Consider the following 15898-nt stretch of genomic DNA (forward strand, 5'->3'; position numbering starts at 1 on the left):
GCTATTGTGAATAGTGCTGCAATGAACATAGGGGTGTATGTATGGCTTTCAAGGAAAGTTTTATCTGCATATAGGGCTAGAAGTGGGATTGCTGGATAATGTGGTAGTTCCATATTTAGTTTTCTGAGGTACCTCTATACTGTTTTTCATAGTGGTTGTACCAATTTACATTCCCGCCAACACTCTAGGAGGGTTCCCTTTTCTCCACACCCTCTCCAGCATTTGTTATTTGTGGACTTATAATGATGGCCTTTCTGACTGGGGTGAAGTGGTACCTCATTGTAGTTTTGATTTGCATTTCTCTAATAATTAGTGGTGTTGATCTGTGCTTGTTGGAATCTGTATATCTTCTTTGGAGGAATGTCTATTCAGGTCTTCTGCCCATTTTTCAATTGGGTTGTTTGTTTTTTTGCTGTTGAGTTGTATGAGTTGTTTGCATATTTTGGAGATTAAGCCCTTGTCAGTTGTATCATTTGAAGCTATTTTCTCCCATTCCATAGGTTGTCTTTCTGTTTTTCATGGTTTCCTTTGCTGTGCAAAAGCTTGTAAGTTTGATTAGGTCCTATGGTTTTTGTTTTTGTTTCTATTGCTTTGGGAAACTAACCTAAGAAAATATTTGTGAAGTTGATGTCAGAGAATGTTTTGCCTATGTTCTCTTCTAGGAGTTTGCTGGTGTCTTTAAGTCTGTAAGCCATTTTGAGTTTATTTTTGTGCATGGTGTGAGGGTGTGTCCAATTTCACTGATTTACATGCAGCTGTCCAGTTTTCCCAGCCCCACTTGCTGAAGAGACTATCTTTTTCCCATGTTATGTTCTTGCCTCCTTTGTTGAAGATTAATTGACCATAGGTGGCTGGGTTTATTTCTGGGTTCTGTATTCTGTTCCTTTGGTCTGTGTGTCTGTTTTGGTACCAGTACCACACTGTCTTGATGACTGCGGCTTCATAATATTGCCTGAAGCCTGGGAGAGTTATGCCTCCTGCCTGGTTTTTGTTCCTCAGGATTGCTTTGGCAATTCTGGGTCTTTTATGGTTTCATATAAATTTTTGAATTGTTTGTTCTAGTTCTGTGAAAAATGTCATGGGTAATTTCATAGGGATCTCATTGAATCTGTAGATTGCTTTGGGTAGTATGGCCATTTTTACAATATTAATTTTTCCAACCCAGGAGCATGGAATAGCTTTCCATTTCTTTGCATCCTCTTTAATTTCCTTGATTAATGTGTTATAGTTCTCAGCATATAAGTCCTTTACCTACTTGGTCAGGTTTATTCCCAGGTATTTAATTTTTTGGGGTGTGATTTTAAAAGGTACTGTATTTTTGTATTCCTTTTCTTTTTTTTTTTTTGTCTTTTTGTTGTTGTTGTTGTTGTTGTTGTTGTTGCTATTTCTTGGGCCGCTCCCGCGGCATATGGAGGTTCCCAGGCTAGGGGTTGAATCGGAGCTGTAGCCACCGGCCTACGCCAGAGCCACAGCAACGCGGGATCCGAGCCGCGTCTGCAACCTACACCACAGCTCAGGGCAACGCCGGATCATTAACCCACTGAGCAAGGGCAGGGACCGAACCCGCAACCTCATGGTTCCTAGTCGGATTCGTTAACCACTGCGCCACGACGGGAACTCCTGTATTCCTTTTCTAATATTTCATTGTTAGTATACAGAAATGCAACCAATTTCTGAATGTTAATCTTGTATCCCGCTACTTTGCTAACTTCGTTGATCAGTTCAAGTAGTTTTTGTGTGGAGTCCTTAAGGTTTTCTATATATAGTATCATATCATCTGCAAACAGTGACAATTTACCTCTTCTCTTCCAATTTGGATACCTTTTTATTTCTTTTGTTTGATTGCTGAGGCTAGGACTTCCAATACTATGTTGAATAAAAGTGGTGAGAGTGGGCATCTTTCTTTGTTCCAGATTTTAGTGGGAAGGCTTTCAGCTTTTTTCCATTAAGTATTATATTGGCTGGTTATAAATGGCTTTTATTATGTTAAGGTATGTTCCCTCTATACCTGCTTTGGTAAGAGTTTTTATCATGAATGGATGCTGGATTTTGTCAAATGCCTTTTCTGCCTCTGTTGGATGACCATGTGGGTTTGACTTTTCTTTTGTTAATGTGGTGTATGATGTTGATTGATTTGCGAATGTTGAACCATCCTTGTGAACTTGGGATAAATCCCATTTTGTCAATGGTGTAAGATCTTTTTTATATGTTGTTGGATTAGATTGGCTAAAATTTTGTTGAGAATTTTTATGTCTATATTCATCAAAGATACTGGCCTATAATTTTCTTTTTTGATAGTATCTTTGTCTGGTTTTATTTATTTATTTTTTAATCTTTTCAGGGCCACATCTGCAGCATATGGAAGTTCCCAGGCTAGGGGTTGAACTGGAGCTACAGCTGCCAGCCTACGCCAGAGCAACTCGGGATCCGAGCCACGCCTGTGACCTATATACCACAGCCCACAGGAACACCAGATCCTTAACCCACTGAGTGAGGCCAGGGACTGAAGCCATGTCCTCATGGATACTAGTTGGGTGGTTACTGCTGAGCAACAATGGGAACTCCTCTTTGTCTGATTTTGGTATTAGGGTGATGGTGCCTTCATAGAATGTCTTTGGGATTATTCCTTCTTCTTCAACCTTTTGGAAAAGTTTAAGGATGGGTGTAAGTTCTTTGTTGTTTGGTAGAATTTGCCTGTGAAGCCATCTGGTCCTGGACTTGTGTCTGTAGGAAGAGTTTTTATGACATATTCCATTTCATTTCTAGTGAGCAGTCTGTTCCATTGATCTATTTCTTCTTAATTCAGTTTTGGCTGGCTGTAATGTCTCTAGAAAGTTGTCCATTTCTTCTAGGTTGTCAAATTTGTTGGAATATAATTATTCATAACATTCTCTTATGGGTTTTTTTTTTGTATTTCTGCAGTTGAGATTTCTCCTTTAAAATTTTTTTATTTTTATATTTTATATATATATATATATTTTTTTTTTTTAAACTTTCATTTTGTATTTTTCATTTTGAGTTCCTTCTCTCCTCTTCTTGGTGAGATTGGCCAGAGGTTTCTCAATTTTGTTGACCCTTTCAGAGAACCAGCTCTTGGTTTTATTGATTTTTTTTTTCCTATTGTTTTCTGAATCTCTATTTTATTGATTTCCTTCCTTGTGCTGATTTTAGGTTTTGTTTGTTCCTTTCTAATTCTTTTAGGTGATGGGTTAAGTTGTTGATTTGAGATTTTTCTTCTTTTTTTTTTTTTTTTTTTTTTAGGGCTGCATCTGCAGCTCATGGCAACACTGGATCCTTAACCCACTGAGTGAGGCCAGGGATCAAACCCACATCCTCATGGTTACTAGTCAGATTCACTAATCACTGAGCCATGACAGGAACTCCTCCTTTTTTGAGGAAGGCCTGGATTGCTGTGAACTTCCCTCTAATAACTGTTTTTGTTGCACTGCATAGATTTTGAATGGTTGTGTTTTCATTATCATTTGTCTCAGGTGTTTTTAAATTTCCCTTTTGATATCCTCATTGATTTTTTTGTAGCACGTTGTTTAGTCTCCATGTTGTCAGTTTTTTCCCATTTCTCTTACTGCGGCTGATTTCTAGTTTCATGCCAATGTGGTCAGAGAAGATAACTGAAATAATTTTTTTTTTTTTTTTTTTTTTTTTGTCTTTTTGCTATTTCTTGGGCCGCTCCCGCGGCATATGGAGGTTCCCAGGCTAGGGGTCGAATCGGAGCTGTAGCTACTGGCCTACGCCAGAGCCACAGCAACGTGAGATCCGAGCCGCGTCTGCAACCTACACCACAGCTCACGGCAACGCCGGATCATTAACCCACTGAGCAAGGGCAGGGACCGAACCCGCAACCTCATGGTTCCTAGTCGGATTTGTTAACCACTGCGCCACGACGGGAACTCCTGAAATAATTTCTATACTCTTAAATTTGTGGAGCTTAGTTTTATGTCCCAGTATGTGGCCAATTCTTGGGAATGTTCCATGTACACCTGAAAAGAATTTATATTCTGATTTTCAATTTAAGTCTAACTTTTTTTTTTTTTTTGGCTTTTTAGGGCCACATTTGCAGCATATGGAGGTTCTCAGGCTAGCAGTCTAATTGGAGCTACAGCTGCTGGCCTAGGCCACAGCCACAGCAACACAGAATCTGAGCTGAGTCTGCGACCTACACCACAGCTCATGGCAATGCCAGATCCTTAACACACTGAGCAAGGCCAGGTACTGAACGCACAATTTCATGGTTCCTAGTCAGATTCATTTCTGCTGCACCACGATGTGAACTCCAAGTCTAACTTTTCTATTGTGTCACTTAGGATCTCTGTTGCCTTACTTATTTTTTTCTTTTTGTCTAGAGGATCTGTCCATCGATGTGAGTAGGATGTTAAAGTTTCCAAAGCCCCATGGTTCCTAGTCGGATTCATTTCTGCTGCACCACAATGGGAACTCCTCTCTTGCTGCCTTTAGAGTCCTCTTATTATCTTTAACTTTTGCTTTTTTTTTTTTTCCTTTTTAGGGCCACATGCATGGCATATGGAAGCTCCCAGGCTAGGGGCTGAATCAGAGCTATAGCTGCTGGCCTACACCACAGCCATAGCAATGCAGGATCCAAGCTGTGTCTGCAACCTACACCACACTCACAGCAACGCCAGATCCTTAACCCACTGAGCAAGGCCAGGGATCAAACCTGCATCCTCATGAATGCTAGTCAGATTCGTTAACCACTGAGCCACGATGGGTACTCCTGCCATTTTTATTATAATACATCTTGGTGTGGGCCTGTTTGGGTTCAACTTGTTTGGGGCTCTCTGTGCTTCCTGAATCTTGATATCTGTTTCTTTTAGATTTGGAAAGTTTTCAGACATAATTTCTTCAAACATATTTTCAATCCCTTTTTTCTTCTCCTTCTGGAATCCTTATTATGTATAGATTGGCCCACTTTATATTATCCCATAGATCTCTTATACTGCTTTCATGTTTTTTCATTTGGTTTTCTGTCTGCTGTCCTGACTGGGTGATTTCCATTATTCTATCTTCCAAGTCACTAATTCGTTCTTCTGCATTATTCACTCTGCTATTCAGTGCCTTTAACTTAGCTTGCATCTGTGCAAATGAATTTTCTAATTTTTCTTGGCTCTTCCTTACATTTTCTAGTTCCTTTCTGAAGTAATCTGCATTACCATTCATATCCACTCTTAATCCCTTCATATTTGCCCTTAATTCCTTCAATATTTTCACTATCTCCTTTTTGAACTCCATGTCTATTAGACTGTGGAGACCTGTTTCATTATTTGCTCCTTCAAGTAAATTCTCCTGTTCTTTTAACTGGGAATGGTTCCTGAGCTTCTTCATTTTACTTATATTTTTATTACTCTGAGAGTTTAGGGAAAACAACTACTGTAGTGTTGGAGGGCTATTTATTTGTGAGAGCACCCCTTGGTATTTTGTGAGGCCTTACTATTTAGTTTTGGTATGAAGGTTTGGATACTTGGTGTCTCTTTCCTCAGTGTGTGCAGGCTGTTATCCCCTTGATAGGTTGCTATGCGTGCTTTCAGAGAGATGGAGGCAATGGGAAGGGCTAGTAGCCAGTGCCTGGTTGCTGGGCCCTTGACAGTAGCAAGGACCTGTGGGACAGTGAGTGGCACAGGCTGCTGCTAGTTGCAGGGTCCTGGGAAGTGGTAGTGATTCTCAGGCAGCTTTAGGCGGTGCCCAGAGCATTTGGCTGTGGCAGAAGCCGGGTGTGTGCATTACCAGGGGAGTGAGAGCAACCATGGATGATGCTTAGTTGCAGTGCCCTCCTCTGTGCCGAACTCTGAGTCCACCTGGGTCCACAGGTGGTGCCTGTTCTTGGACCCCTAGTAGTGGCGGACCATGCCCATCTCTGGCTGGTTTGCCCCTGCTGCCTCTAGACCATGTAAGAGGTGCTCCTTCATGCTTAGCCCAAGCAAGAGGTGTCTCACTGCCTGTATCCCCACCCTCCAAGAGGCTGCAAGTGCACAAAGATATTCCTATGGAAGTCTACTCTTCCTCCTCTTACCCTCCCCAACAATGGTGCTTTGCTTCTCCTGCAGGCCCACACCTCCTCCTGGTTTTCCTTGGCTGTGGCACTCTGCTCTCCAGCTCTTGGTACACTGCTCCTAGCCCCTTAGGCTATTTTCACATAGCCAACTCTAGTCCTCTCCCCAGAAATAACCTCTGGAGCCTGAGTCTCAGCACCCAGCCCCCTCCAAGCATCTCAGGCTGTGATGTGCTGGGAGGTGGTACCAACTGTGGGGCTCTCTCTTTGCTTTGCCCTCCTTAGTCTGGATGCTGTGCTTTTCTCCGAGCTTCTGAGGTCCCTCCATCTCAACTGATCTCCCCATCAGGTGGGTGGCTTCCCAGGTATGGGTTCCTTTCATCTTTCACAGCTCCAATCTAAAGAGTGCTAGTTCTGTCCTGATTCCTTTATCTATCTCTCTCTTTTTTTTTTTTTTTTTGGTTCTACCCAATTATGTGGAGGGTTTCTTGCCCTTTTTGGAGGTTTAAGGTCTTCTGCCAGTGTTCAGGAGGTGTTCTATATGAATCGTTCTACATGTAGGTGGGGTGGTTTTTTTTTATGTGTTTGTGGAAGAAGGTGAGCACCAAGTCTTATTCCTCCACCATTCTGATTCTACCCCTCTCAAGATACTGTTTTTTAATAGTCCCCAAAAGGAATTAATTTTCTAATCCTCCTCTTCCTATAATAAAGAACCCAATCAATGACATCAACATGTATAAAATAACTAAGAGTAAAATTAATACTTAACTACTCTGATACCTTTTTCTTAACCCCTGTATGCAATCTTTTATTCCTCAAACCCTGTCAATTTCACTTATATATCTCTTGAATCTATTCTTTGCTCTCCCAATCTTTTGCTGCTACCTTTATTCAGGCTTTTAACATCACACACTTAGACAATGGAAAACAGACTTCTAAACTAGTTGCTCTTCCACTAGCCTCTCTTCATTCTAGTCCAGTGGTTCACAAACATTATAATCATTAGGGACATTCTTTTAAATCCTGATGATCAGGTATCACCCATTAATCTTGCTATGTCCAATGCAATAGCCTCTAGCTACATGTAGCTACTGAGCAATTGAAATGTGGCTAAGGGACAGATGCTGAAATAGATATATGGGGTTAAATAAATACATATAAATAATTTCACCCATTTCTATTTTTTTTTAATGGAGCTAGTCCTATACTTGGATAATGCTGAGAGTGAGTACCTCTCTCGCATTTAGCTTCATACTAGTCCTGGCCCTGGTCCCTAACCTGCCTGGAAAACTACTGCTCTATCTTCAAGACCAAATATAAACATTAAATTTTGAAGAAGCCACCCTAAATGTAAGGATTTAATACCTCCTGTTTACATCTCTGTATTCACAGGTACTATACTATACCCTAATTTATCCACTAAAGGTCCCAGAGAAGACTGTGAAGTGAGTGAGAGGAAGATATGGTCTAATTCAATTCTGAGTCAATTCATGTTTTTAGAATAGATTTTAAAATGTCATTAAGTTCTGATCTGTTGAAAGCAAATTTATATTAAGACCAGAAACTTGCCTGGTTGAACCCCTTTCAGTGTTCAAGTCATACTAGGCCAATCTGTCAGAAATTTTGTGAAATTATTTCTTTAATAATTCCTATAATAATTTAAAATGTCAAAAATCACATATTCTATTCAGAGAATATATAAAATACTTACCCCATTTGTTTCCAACCAGCACTGGACAGGCTGCATGCCGTGTACTATAGTCTCCTTCTCCACTGGCAAACAGATTATACCAGAAAACAGCAGTTCCCTGTGGAGAACAATATAAAATTATCCCTAAATAAAAAGTATCAGGTTATCACTTTTTATAGTAATTAAATTTTCTTCTGTTCTATGGAAAATGATATAATATATAAAAATTTGGCAATCACATGAAAACTTTAATACCAGAAAGTTGCTTAACAAAAAAGCAGGCACCATGTAGAACAGAACTCATTTTAAAAATGCTATATATAGGGAATTCCATCGTGGCTCAGTGGAAACGAACCCGCCTAGTATCCATGAGGATGTGGGTTCAATCCCTGGCCTCATTCACTGGGTCAAGGATCTAGCATTGCTGTGAGGTGTGGTGTAGGTTGCAGATGCAGCTCAGATCTTGTGTTGCTGTGGGTGTCGCAAAGGCCAACAGCTGTAGCTCCAATTTGACCACTAGCCTGGGAATGTCTATATACTGGACCTGTGGCCCTAAAAAGCCAAAAAAAAAAGTTAAATATTACTTAGACCATGAAATTATAGGTGCATCTCTTCCTCAGGGAAAAAACAGACCTTCGAAATTAAAATAATAAACCAGGAGTTCCCACTATGGCTTTGTGGGTTAAGAACTTGACACAGTGTCTGTGAGAATGCAGGTTCAATCCCTGGCCTCGCTTAGTCAGTTAAGAGTCCAGCATTGCCATAGGTTGCAGATGCAGCTTGGATCCTGTGTTGCTGTGTCTGTGGCATAAGCTGGCAGCTGCAGCTCTGATTCGACCTTTAGGCTGGGAACTTTGATATGCCACAAGTGTGGCCCTAAAATAGAATAAAATAACAAACAAAGCTTACCTTTTTGGGCCAAACACTAGCTCCTACTTCAGGAAAAACAGTGGCTCCTCCTGCTGACACATCACTCATCTAATAAGAGATGAGACAGTATTACCAAAAGTACTGTTAGGATAAAGTCAAACATATCATTGTGAGCTAGATATGATACTGAATAATAGATTGAGAACATCTGGACTTCTACTTACATAGTGGGTTTGTGAACTAAAAATAAGCTGTTTAGGTTTACATACATACATACATAAAAGCAAAGGAATAGTAAAGTCAGCAAGGGAGACTGGGATACAATTTGGGATAGCTATTCTTTTATAGCTAGAGGCAGAAAGATGCTTTAAAACTGATAAATCAAGTAGTACAGGAGTATAAATATGTATTCTGTAGCACTATAAAATCATCTCCACAGGGACAGGAATTTTCATCTGTTTCATTATTGAACTTTAGTGTCTGGAATAGTACCTCAAAATAGTAGGTGTTCAATTAATACTTAAGTGAATTTAAACAAAAGAGAAATAAACACCAAGAAGAAAATAACAGGACTTCCCATTGTGGCTCAGTGGTTAATGAATCCAACTAGTAATCATGAGGTTGTGGGTTTGATCCCGGGCCTTGGTCAGTGAGTTAAGGATCTGGCGTTGCCGTGAGCTGTGGCGTAGGTTGAATATGTTGCTCGGATCCCGCGTTGCTGTGGCTCTGGTGAAGGCCAGTTGCTACAGCTCCAATTCGACCCCTAGCCTGGGAACCTCCATATGCTGCGGATGCGGCCCTGAAAAGGCAAAAAAAGACAAACAAACAAAAAAAAAAGCAAATAACAAACTAAAACTAATTTTGCCATTTCTTATGGTAGAGTATCAACACATATTAACTAAAAATTAGAAGATTAAGACTACAGCTTTATATAATCCTTTAAAAGTAAATTGGAATAAAAACATAAATCTTCCAAATTAACAGAAGAAGCACATATGCAAAATGAGGTAAAGAGAATACAAATCATAGTGAGATTTTTAAAAAAACAACAAAAATAGAATGTAAAGACAGACTTAAGATTGTATAAGGCAAAACCCAATTATAGAGTCACATCTAAAACAAGTGATTTATAGGCAAATGCTATACCAAAGAAAACAAAGTTTGATCTTAATATCAAACAGTTTAAATCAAAGTAAAAAGCAATGAGTGATGCAAAGAAGTGTACTTTACCACATTAAATATATAATCAATAACAAAGAGCTAACAGCTCTCAAGCAATGAAAAAACTAACTCTGGAGAAATTAAAAAGTTGTATTATATGTGGTCTGTCCAGGAATAACATTTAAAGAATGGGAAAAAATGAATACCAATTGAATAAAAATGCTATATTTAAGTAAAGGGGGACATAATAATCTAATACATAATAGTCAAGTAATCTAATATTTATGACTATTGGGCCATATGATGCAGCATCAAGTTTCATAAAAGCAAAGAAATACAAGAAACAAATATAGCCAGAAATAAATGTTTGATAGCTTTTAAACTTCTGAAAAGATGCTCAACTTATCTAATAATACAAATGCAAATTAAAACCACAGTAACTGCCAAACTGATAAATATGTACTAATCAAAGGTTGACAAATATATCACACTTAAAGGTGGGATATAAATTAGTACAAGTCTACAGATCTCACCTCTAGAAAATATACACAGACTTCACAGCATGAATTTTTGTATCAACTTGTCTCCTGGTTTTCCCTTTGTGGTAATTCTCATTTTTAATTTATACATCTTAAATCTTTTTTTATGGTACCTTAGATCCTTCTGGAAACAAGGAGTTATAAGAGGGAAGAAAGGAGAGATAAGGAGAGAAATAAGAGAATCGAGATGGTGAGAAGGTGGGCTGGATATAGGGAGAGTGGTATATATAAGTAAGGAGGAAAAGAGAACTGTAAAAAACAGCACACAAGATAAACAGGGAAGGTGGCAGGGAGCAAGGAAGAAAGAAAATAGAGTAGAGAGACATGAATTTTAGTAGGGAGTGAGCTAGAACAGACAGCACAAAGAGACGCTATTTCATATAAATCAAATGGGGGTCTGGGATGCAAAGTGTAATGAAATAAGCAAAATTAAATCTAGATATAAAATACAGCTTTTTAAGTTAATGAAGGTAACATGGCAAGAGATTGTTTTCCAAATACAATACATCCCAATATGTCTCACTCCACATGTTCTTTGTATGTGACACTGACATTCTCCTTGAGTGGTAGGATCTATGTCCCTTCCCCTTGAACCATGGCAGGTCTTTGCGATTGCCTCAATTGAAAAAATACAGCAGAACTGACACTCTATATGACTTCTAAGCATGGCTAACAAAAATGTCATGTTCTGTCTTGTGGGAGATACTTGATCTTGGAATCCAGTCACCATGCTGTGAGGAAGCTCAGGCCACAGTTAGGTATTTTGGCCAATAGCCAGCCTCAACCTCAGCCTTCAAGGTGACCCCAGTGCTAGCCATCGCCTGACTGCAAATGCATGAGAGATACAGCAAGAACCAGGAATGAAGCCCAGTCAACCTCACTACCATAAAATATAAAATCGTTACTTTACACCATTCAGTTTGGGGGTGATTTGTTAGGCAGCAATAGATAACTGGGGCAAGTATTAAGATTAAAGTTTCATTTTTCTATAAAAACAACTTAAAAAATAAAGATCATACTGTTTGGGAAACTAAGGAACAGTGTGATAAATGGTTACCCTATGGAAAGGGCTACTAGGGTGCTTTAATGAGCTATTTCTTCATCTAGGTGCTGATTGTGCCAGATGTATTTATTGACTTTGTGAAAATTTATCAAGTTGTATACTTACTTTGTACACTCTTCAGATAAAAATTTTTTTAAATTTATTAAAATAATGTGTATATATAGATTCATATAAATACATAGAGATGCTTATATACACATTATAGATGACTAAACAGGTAGTCCATATTCCAAAATATCAATAATGACTGTCTCCAAGTACTGGGACTAATTTTAACTTTCTTCTTCAGGTTGTATTAAGTACAATCTGAAAAAGTTATAAACGCAAAAAAAAAGTTCTTAATTCTCTTTACTCAGTTGCAAAAATGTTAAACTAAGATGTTAAAGAAGAGAAACAAATACCTTAACATATCAAAATAAATGAGTCATGTGATCAAATCCCAACTTAAAACAAAAACTTTAGCTATAACTTACATAAAACAGCCATGTAGCAATTCTATTTCCTGTCCCCAGCTCCTTGAAAGCATCTGGCTCATCTTTCTGTGAATAAAGACACAATTCAGTGGTATAAAGTTCAGTGCAAATTCTCCAGTTACAACTAAACATCAGTAATATGCTGAATGTAGGCTAAAAACAACCCCAAAAGATCCCTTTATAATGTCCAGTCCACTATACACAACAGGCACTCAATTACTTATTAGTTGTTGATTCAACTTTTACACTGAGTATTTTTGATAAGACTACTCGAGGGAAAAAGAAAAAATCTGTTAGCCTATACAATGAGAACCAGTATCTACTATCCACAGATTAAGACCTATAGTTTTAGCTTCCAAAAAAGCAAGACATGAGAGCCTCTTAGCTACTTTCATAAAGTCTCTTCTCTGGGTAAAAAAGTTTGCCTTGATTTACTTTGAACTCATGAGCCATTCAAATATTCAGTGCTACTTTTCTTGTCTGTCTTCTGGGCCGTCAGCACTTTAATGTGGCTGGAGAATTCATATGTGGCATTTAAATCTAAATTAAAATACAGTATAGTTTCTTGGCATTTTCCCAGAAAAATGAAAATGTCTTTTTCACACGGATATTTATACATATCCATTTGTTGCATCCTTGAAATGGAAACTACCCTAATGTCCTTCAAAAGGTGAATGACTAAAACTAAGTGTGGTATATTCATACCACAGAAAACTACTCAGCAACGAAAAGGAACGGTCTGCAAAAACATGGATGAATCTCAAGGGAAAAAGGCTGAGTAAAAACAATCTCCAAAGGCCACATGCTGTATACAACACTTACATACCCCTGGTGAAATAACGATTATGGTGAAGAACAGATTGGTGGTTACTCTGAACAGTTAGGGATGGGAGGTAGAAGGGCATATGTAACTACAGGGCAGTACTTGCAAGAAGTCTTGCAGTGTTTAAGTTAGGTATCTTGATTGTGGTGGTAGTTACACAAAACTATACATGTGATGAAACTGTATAGACAAAGACAGACACAAAAGTGCAAATATAACTGGTAAAAAATGAATAAGCTCTGTGGCTTGTGCTATTGACAATTTCCTAGGTTTGATACTGTACTTAACTATCAAAGTGCAAGGTGTTAACACTGAGAGAGACTGAGTGAAGGGTGCATGGGATTTCCCTTTGCATTTTTTGGGAAACTTCCTAGGAATCTATAATTACTTCAAAATAAAAAGCTAAGAAAAAATTTACTTAACGTCATGACTTAAACGTAGTCTTTTCATTATTATCCAAGATCCTCAGACATTTTTCGGTAATTGAAAATAGAAGAAAAAGTTAAAAATACATTCTTTGCTGGTCTACACAGAAAGAGAGTCTAGGATTCTGAGATTAAGCCAGTCTAACACAATATAGACTATGCTTTCTTTCTAAAGAATATATTCTTATTTAAAAATAATAGGTCAAGAAGGTTATTAGAATACCTGGCATATTCCTTAGAATTCATGTAATTATGATAAATCTTAAATTAAGATCTGGTAATGACATAATTTATAGCTCAATATAATACCTTAACTTTATTTCAAAGGTTAAACGTTTACTAATCTTAAGCAGGAGTACTTGGACAAGGACAGCTTTTTAACAAATCACTTTAATATTACTGATTCTCTGGTCTCTGTATCTACCTTGTATTTTTCTTCTTTTTTTTCTTTTTATGGCTGCACCTGTGGCATACGGAAGTTCCTGGGGTAGGAGTCCAACTGGAGCTGCAGCTGCCAGCCTTTGCTATAGCCACAGCAACTTGGGATCCAAGCCGCATCTGTGACCTACACAGCAGCTTACAGCAAGGCCAGATCATTAACCCATTGAGCGATGCCAGGGACTGAACCTGCATCCTCATGGACATTGTGACGGGAACTCCTACATCTACTTTATATTTTTTATATCTTCCTATCAAAATATATTCCTATAATTTTTCAGATTTATTGGCCAATTAACTCATTTCAGCTATCCGATCCATTTAACATATACTAAATTTTAAATTTCAACCATTTTTTCTACCTAAAATTTGTTTATTTTTTAAATATGTTAAATCATTTTGAGAATTTATTATTATCCTTTTATTTTTTAAATAGTAGGAGTTCCCATTGTGGCTCAGTGGAAACAAATCTGACTAGTATCCATGAGGACACAGGTTTGATCCCTGGCCTCGTTCAGTGCGTTAAGGATCTGGCGTTGCTGTGAGCTGTGGTGTAATTAGCAAACAAGGCTCAGATCCGGCATTGCTGTGGCTGTGGTGTATGGCTTTGATTCGACCCCCAGCCTGGGAACCTCCATATGCCACAGGTGTGGCCCTAAAGACCAAAAAAAAAAAAAAAAGAAAAAAAAGAAAATTGGTTTGTATATTTTAAAAATATTATACAGTTATTTTATATTCTGTATCTGATAACTTAAGTATCTAATATCCTGGGGGTGTCTAAATCTGTTGGTTGCTTCAGTCTCACCAATGGTGTTTTTTTTTTTTTGCTTTTTAGGGCCACACCTGCAGCATATGGAGGTTCCCAGGCTAGGGGTTGAATTAGAGCTGCAGCTGCTGGCCTACACCACAGATACAGCCAACATGGGAGCTAAGCTGCATCTGTGACCTACACCACAGCTCACAGCGAAGCCAGATCCTTAATCCACTGAGCAAAGCCAGGGATCAAACCCGCATCCTCATGGATACTAGTCGGGTTCATTACTGCTGAGCCACAACAGGAACTCCTCATCAGTGGTGTCTTATTACAACTTAGCAATTTTTTAAAAAATGAGTTCATATTTAGCTGAACTTAATTGTTAAAACTCCTGAGGTACTAGAATAAGGATGCCCCTTTACAGGGAGGATATGAGTTTGTTTCTGTCCGGTGACAGTTTCCTCCTCTATGGGCCTGACTCATAGTAGATTATTTTCAAAGCCACTCTTTCTTTCTCTTAAGGTGTAATTCTTTTGGAGATGTAGATTTTATGCAAGGGTCTCAGGTCAGAAGCCTATACCGTGGCAGGTCTTCTCACAGAGCTGTTAATTCCTAAAGACCTAGATTCCTGGAGGTCATGCCTCCAACTGCAGCTTTTTTGCTCCCTTTAACTCTCTAATTTCCGCCCCCCGCTTTTTTTTGTCTTTTTAGGCCCACACAAAGTTCCCAGTCTAGGGGTCGAATTGGAGCTGTGGCTGCTGGCCTACGCCACAGCCTCATTCACTCAGAATATGGGCTGTGTCTGCGACCTACACCACAGCTCACGGCAAGGCCGGATCCTTAACCCACTGAGCGAGGCCAAGGATCAAATCCACATCCTCATGGATACTAGTCAGGTTTCTTACCACTGAGTCATGACAGGAATTCCTTAGCTCTCTAATTTTAGTCTTTAGGTTTTCTCTGTTCAGTCTCCCTTTGAGAATTTCCTTTACTTTCTTCAAGGTTCAGCAATGTATTTAAAGTATCCAAAATTCTTTTATTGTGTCTCTAGGTGTTTTTTTACTGCTAGAAAGGCTTTACAGAGTATCTATACCACCACGCTTCCAATTTCACAAATAAGCTATGAATTTTTAATTTTAGAATTAACAAGTCATGCATAAGCGTTAGGGGAACTCCTACATTCTTTCTTGTTTGTTTTTTTTTTACTTACCCGTGCAAAATCAAAATGAGGTTCATACTGTCCTCCAACTCCATAATTTGCTACCTGAAGGAGAGAAACAAAGTGTGAATGAAAGAACTATCAAGATTATTATGAAAAAAATCTATTGAGTCCTATTTTGGCCTCTTACATATCATAGTTAGATGATTCTAAATAAATGAGAAGCACAAGGCTTCTTAGGAACAAGACTTCCTAAGAAACTAAGGTTGAAAAACAAAGGATAACTACTATATGCTATTTTAAAACTTAGTTAATATGGTTTTCTTTAGCAAATGTTTGGGGGACATGTTTTTCCTTAATACATAACAAACTAATTTTTTTTCTTTTTAGGGCCACACCTGCTCCATATGAAAGTTCCCAGGCTAGGGGTCGAATTGGAGCTGCAGCTCTGGCCTACACCACAGACACAGCAACATGGGAT

The 15898-nt window shown here is 38.6% G+C and overlaps 1 protein-coding gene across 2 annotated transcripts in view; it reads right to left on the reverse strand.

The window, feature by feature from the left end:
* The window catches only part of P4HA1 (prolyl 4-hydroxylase subunit alpha 1), a 91915-nt gene that overhangs the window by 2114 nt on the left and 73903 nt on the right, over nt 1–15898 (reverse strand). For both annotated transcript variants that reach the window (XM_005671052.3, NM_001097435.1), the window contains 4 exon segments: nt 15469–15522; nt 11819–11884; nt 8622–8690; nt 7734–7830 (listed from right to left, as the gene is read on the reverse strand). In XM_005671052.3, coding sequence (XP_005671109.1) covers nt 7734–7830; nt 8622–8690; nt 11819–11884; nt 15469–15522 — 286 coding nt within the window.

This window comes from Sus scrofa, chromosome 14, assembly GCF_000003025.6.
Source record: "Sus scrofa isolate TJ Tabasco breed Duroc chromosome 14, Sscrofa11.1, whole genome shotgun sequence".
Classification (NCBI taxonomy): domain Eukaryota; kingdom Metazoa; phylum Chordata; class Mammalia; order Artiodactyla; family Suidae; genus Sus; species Sus scrofa.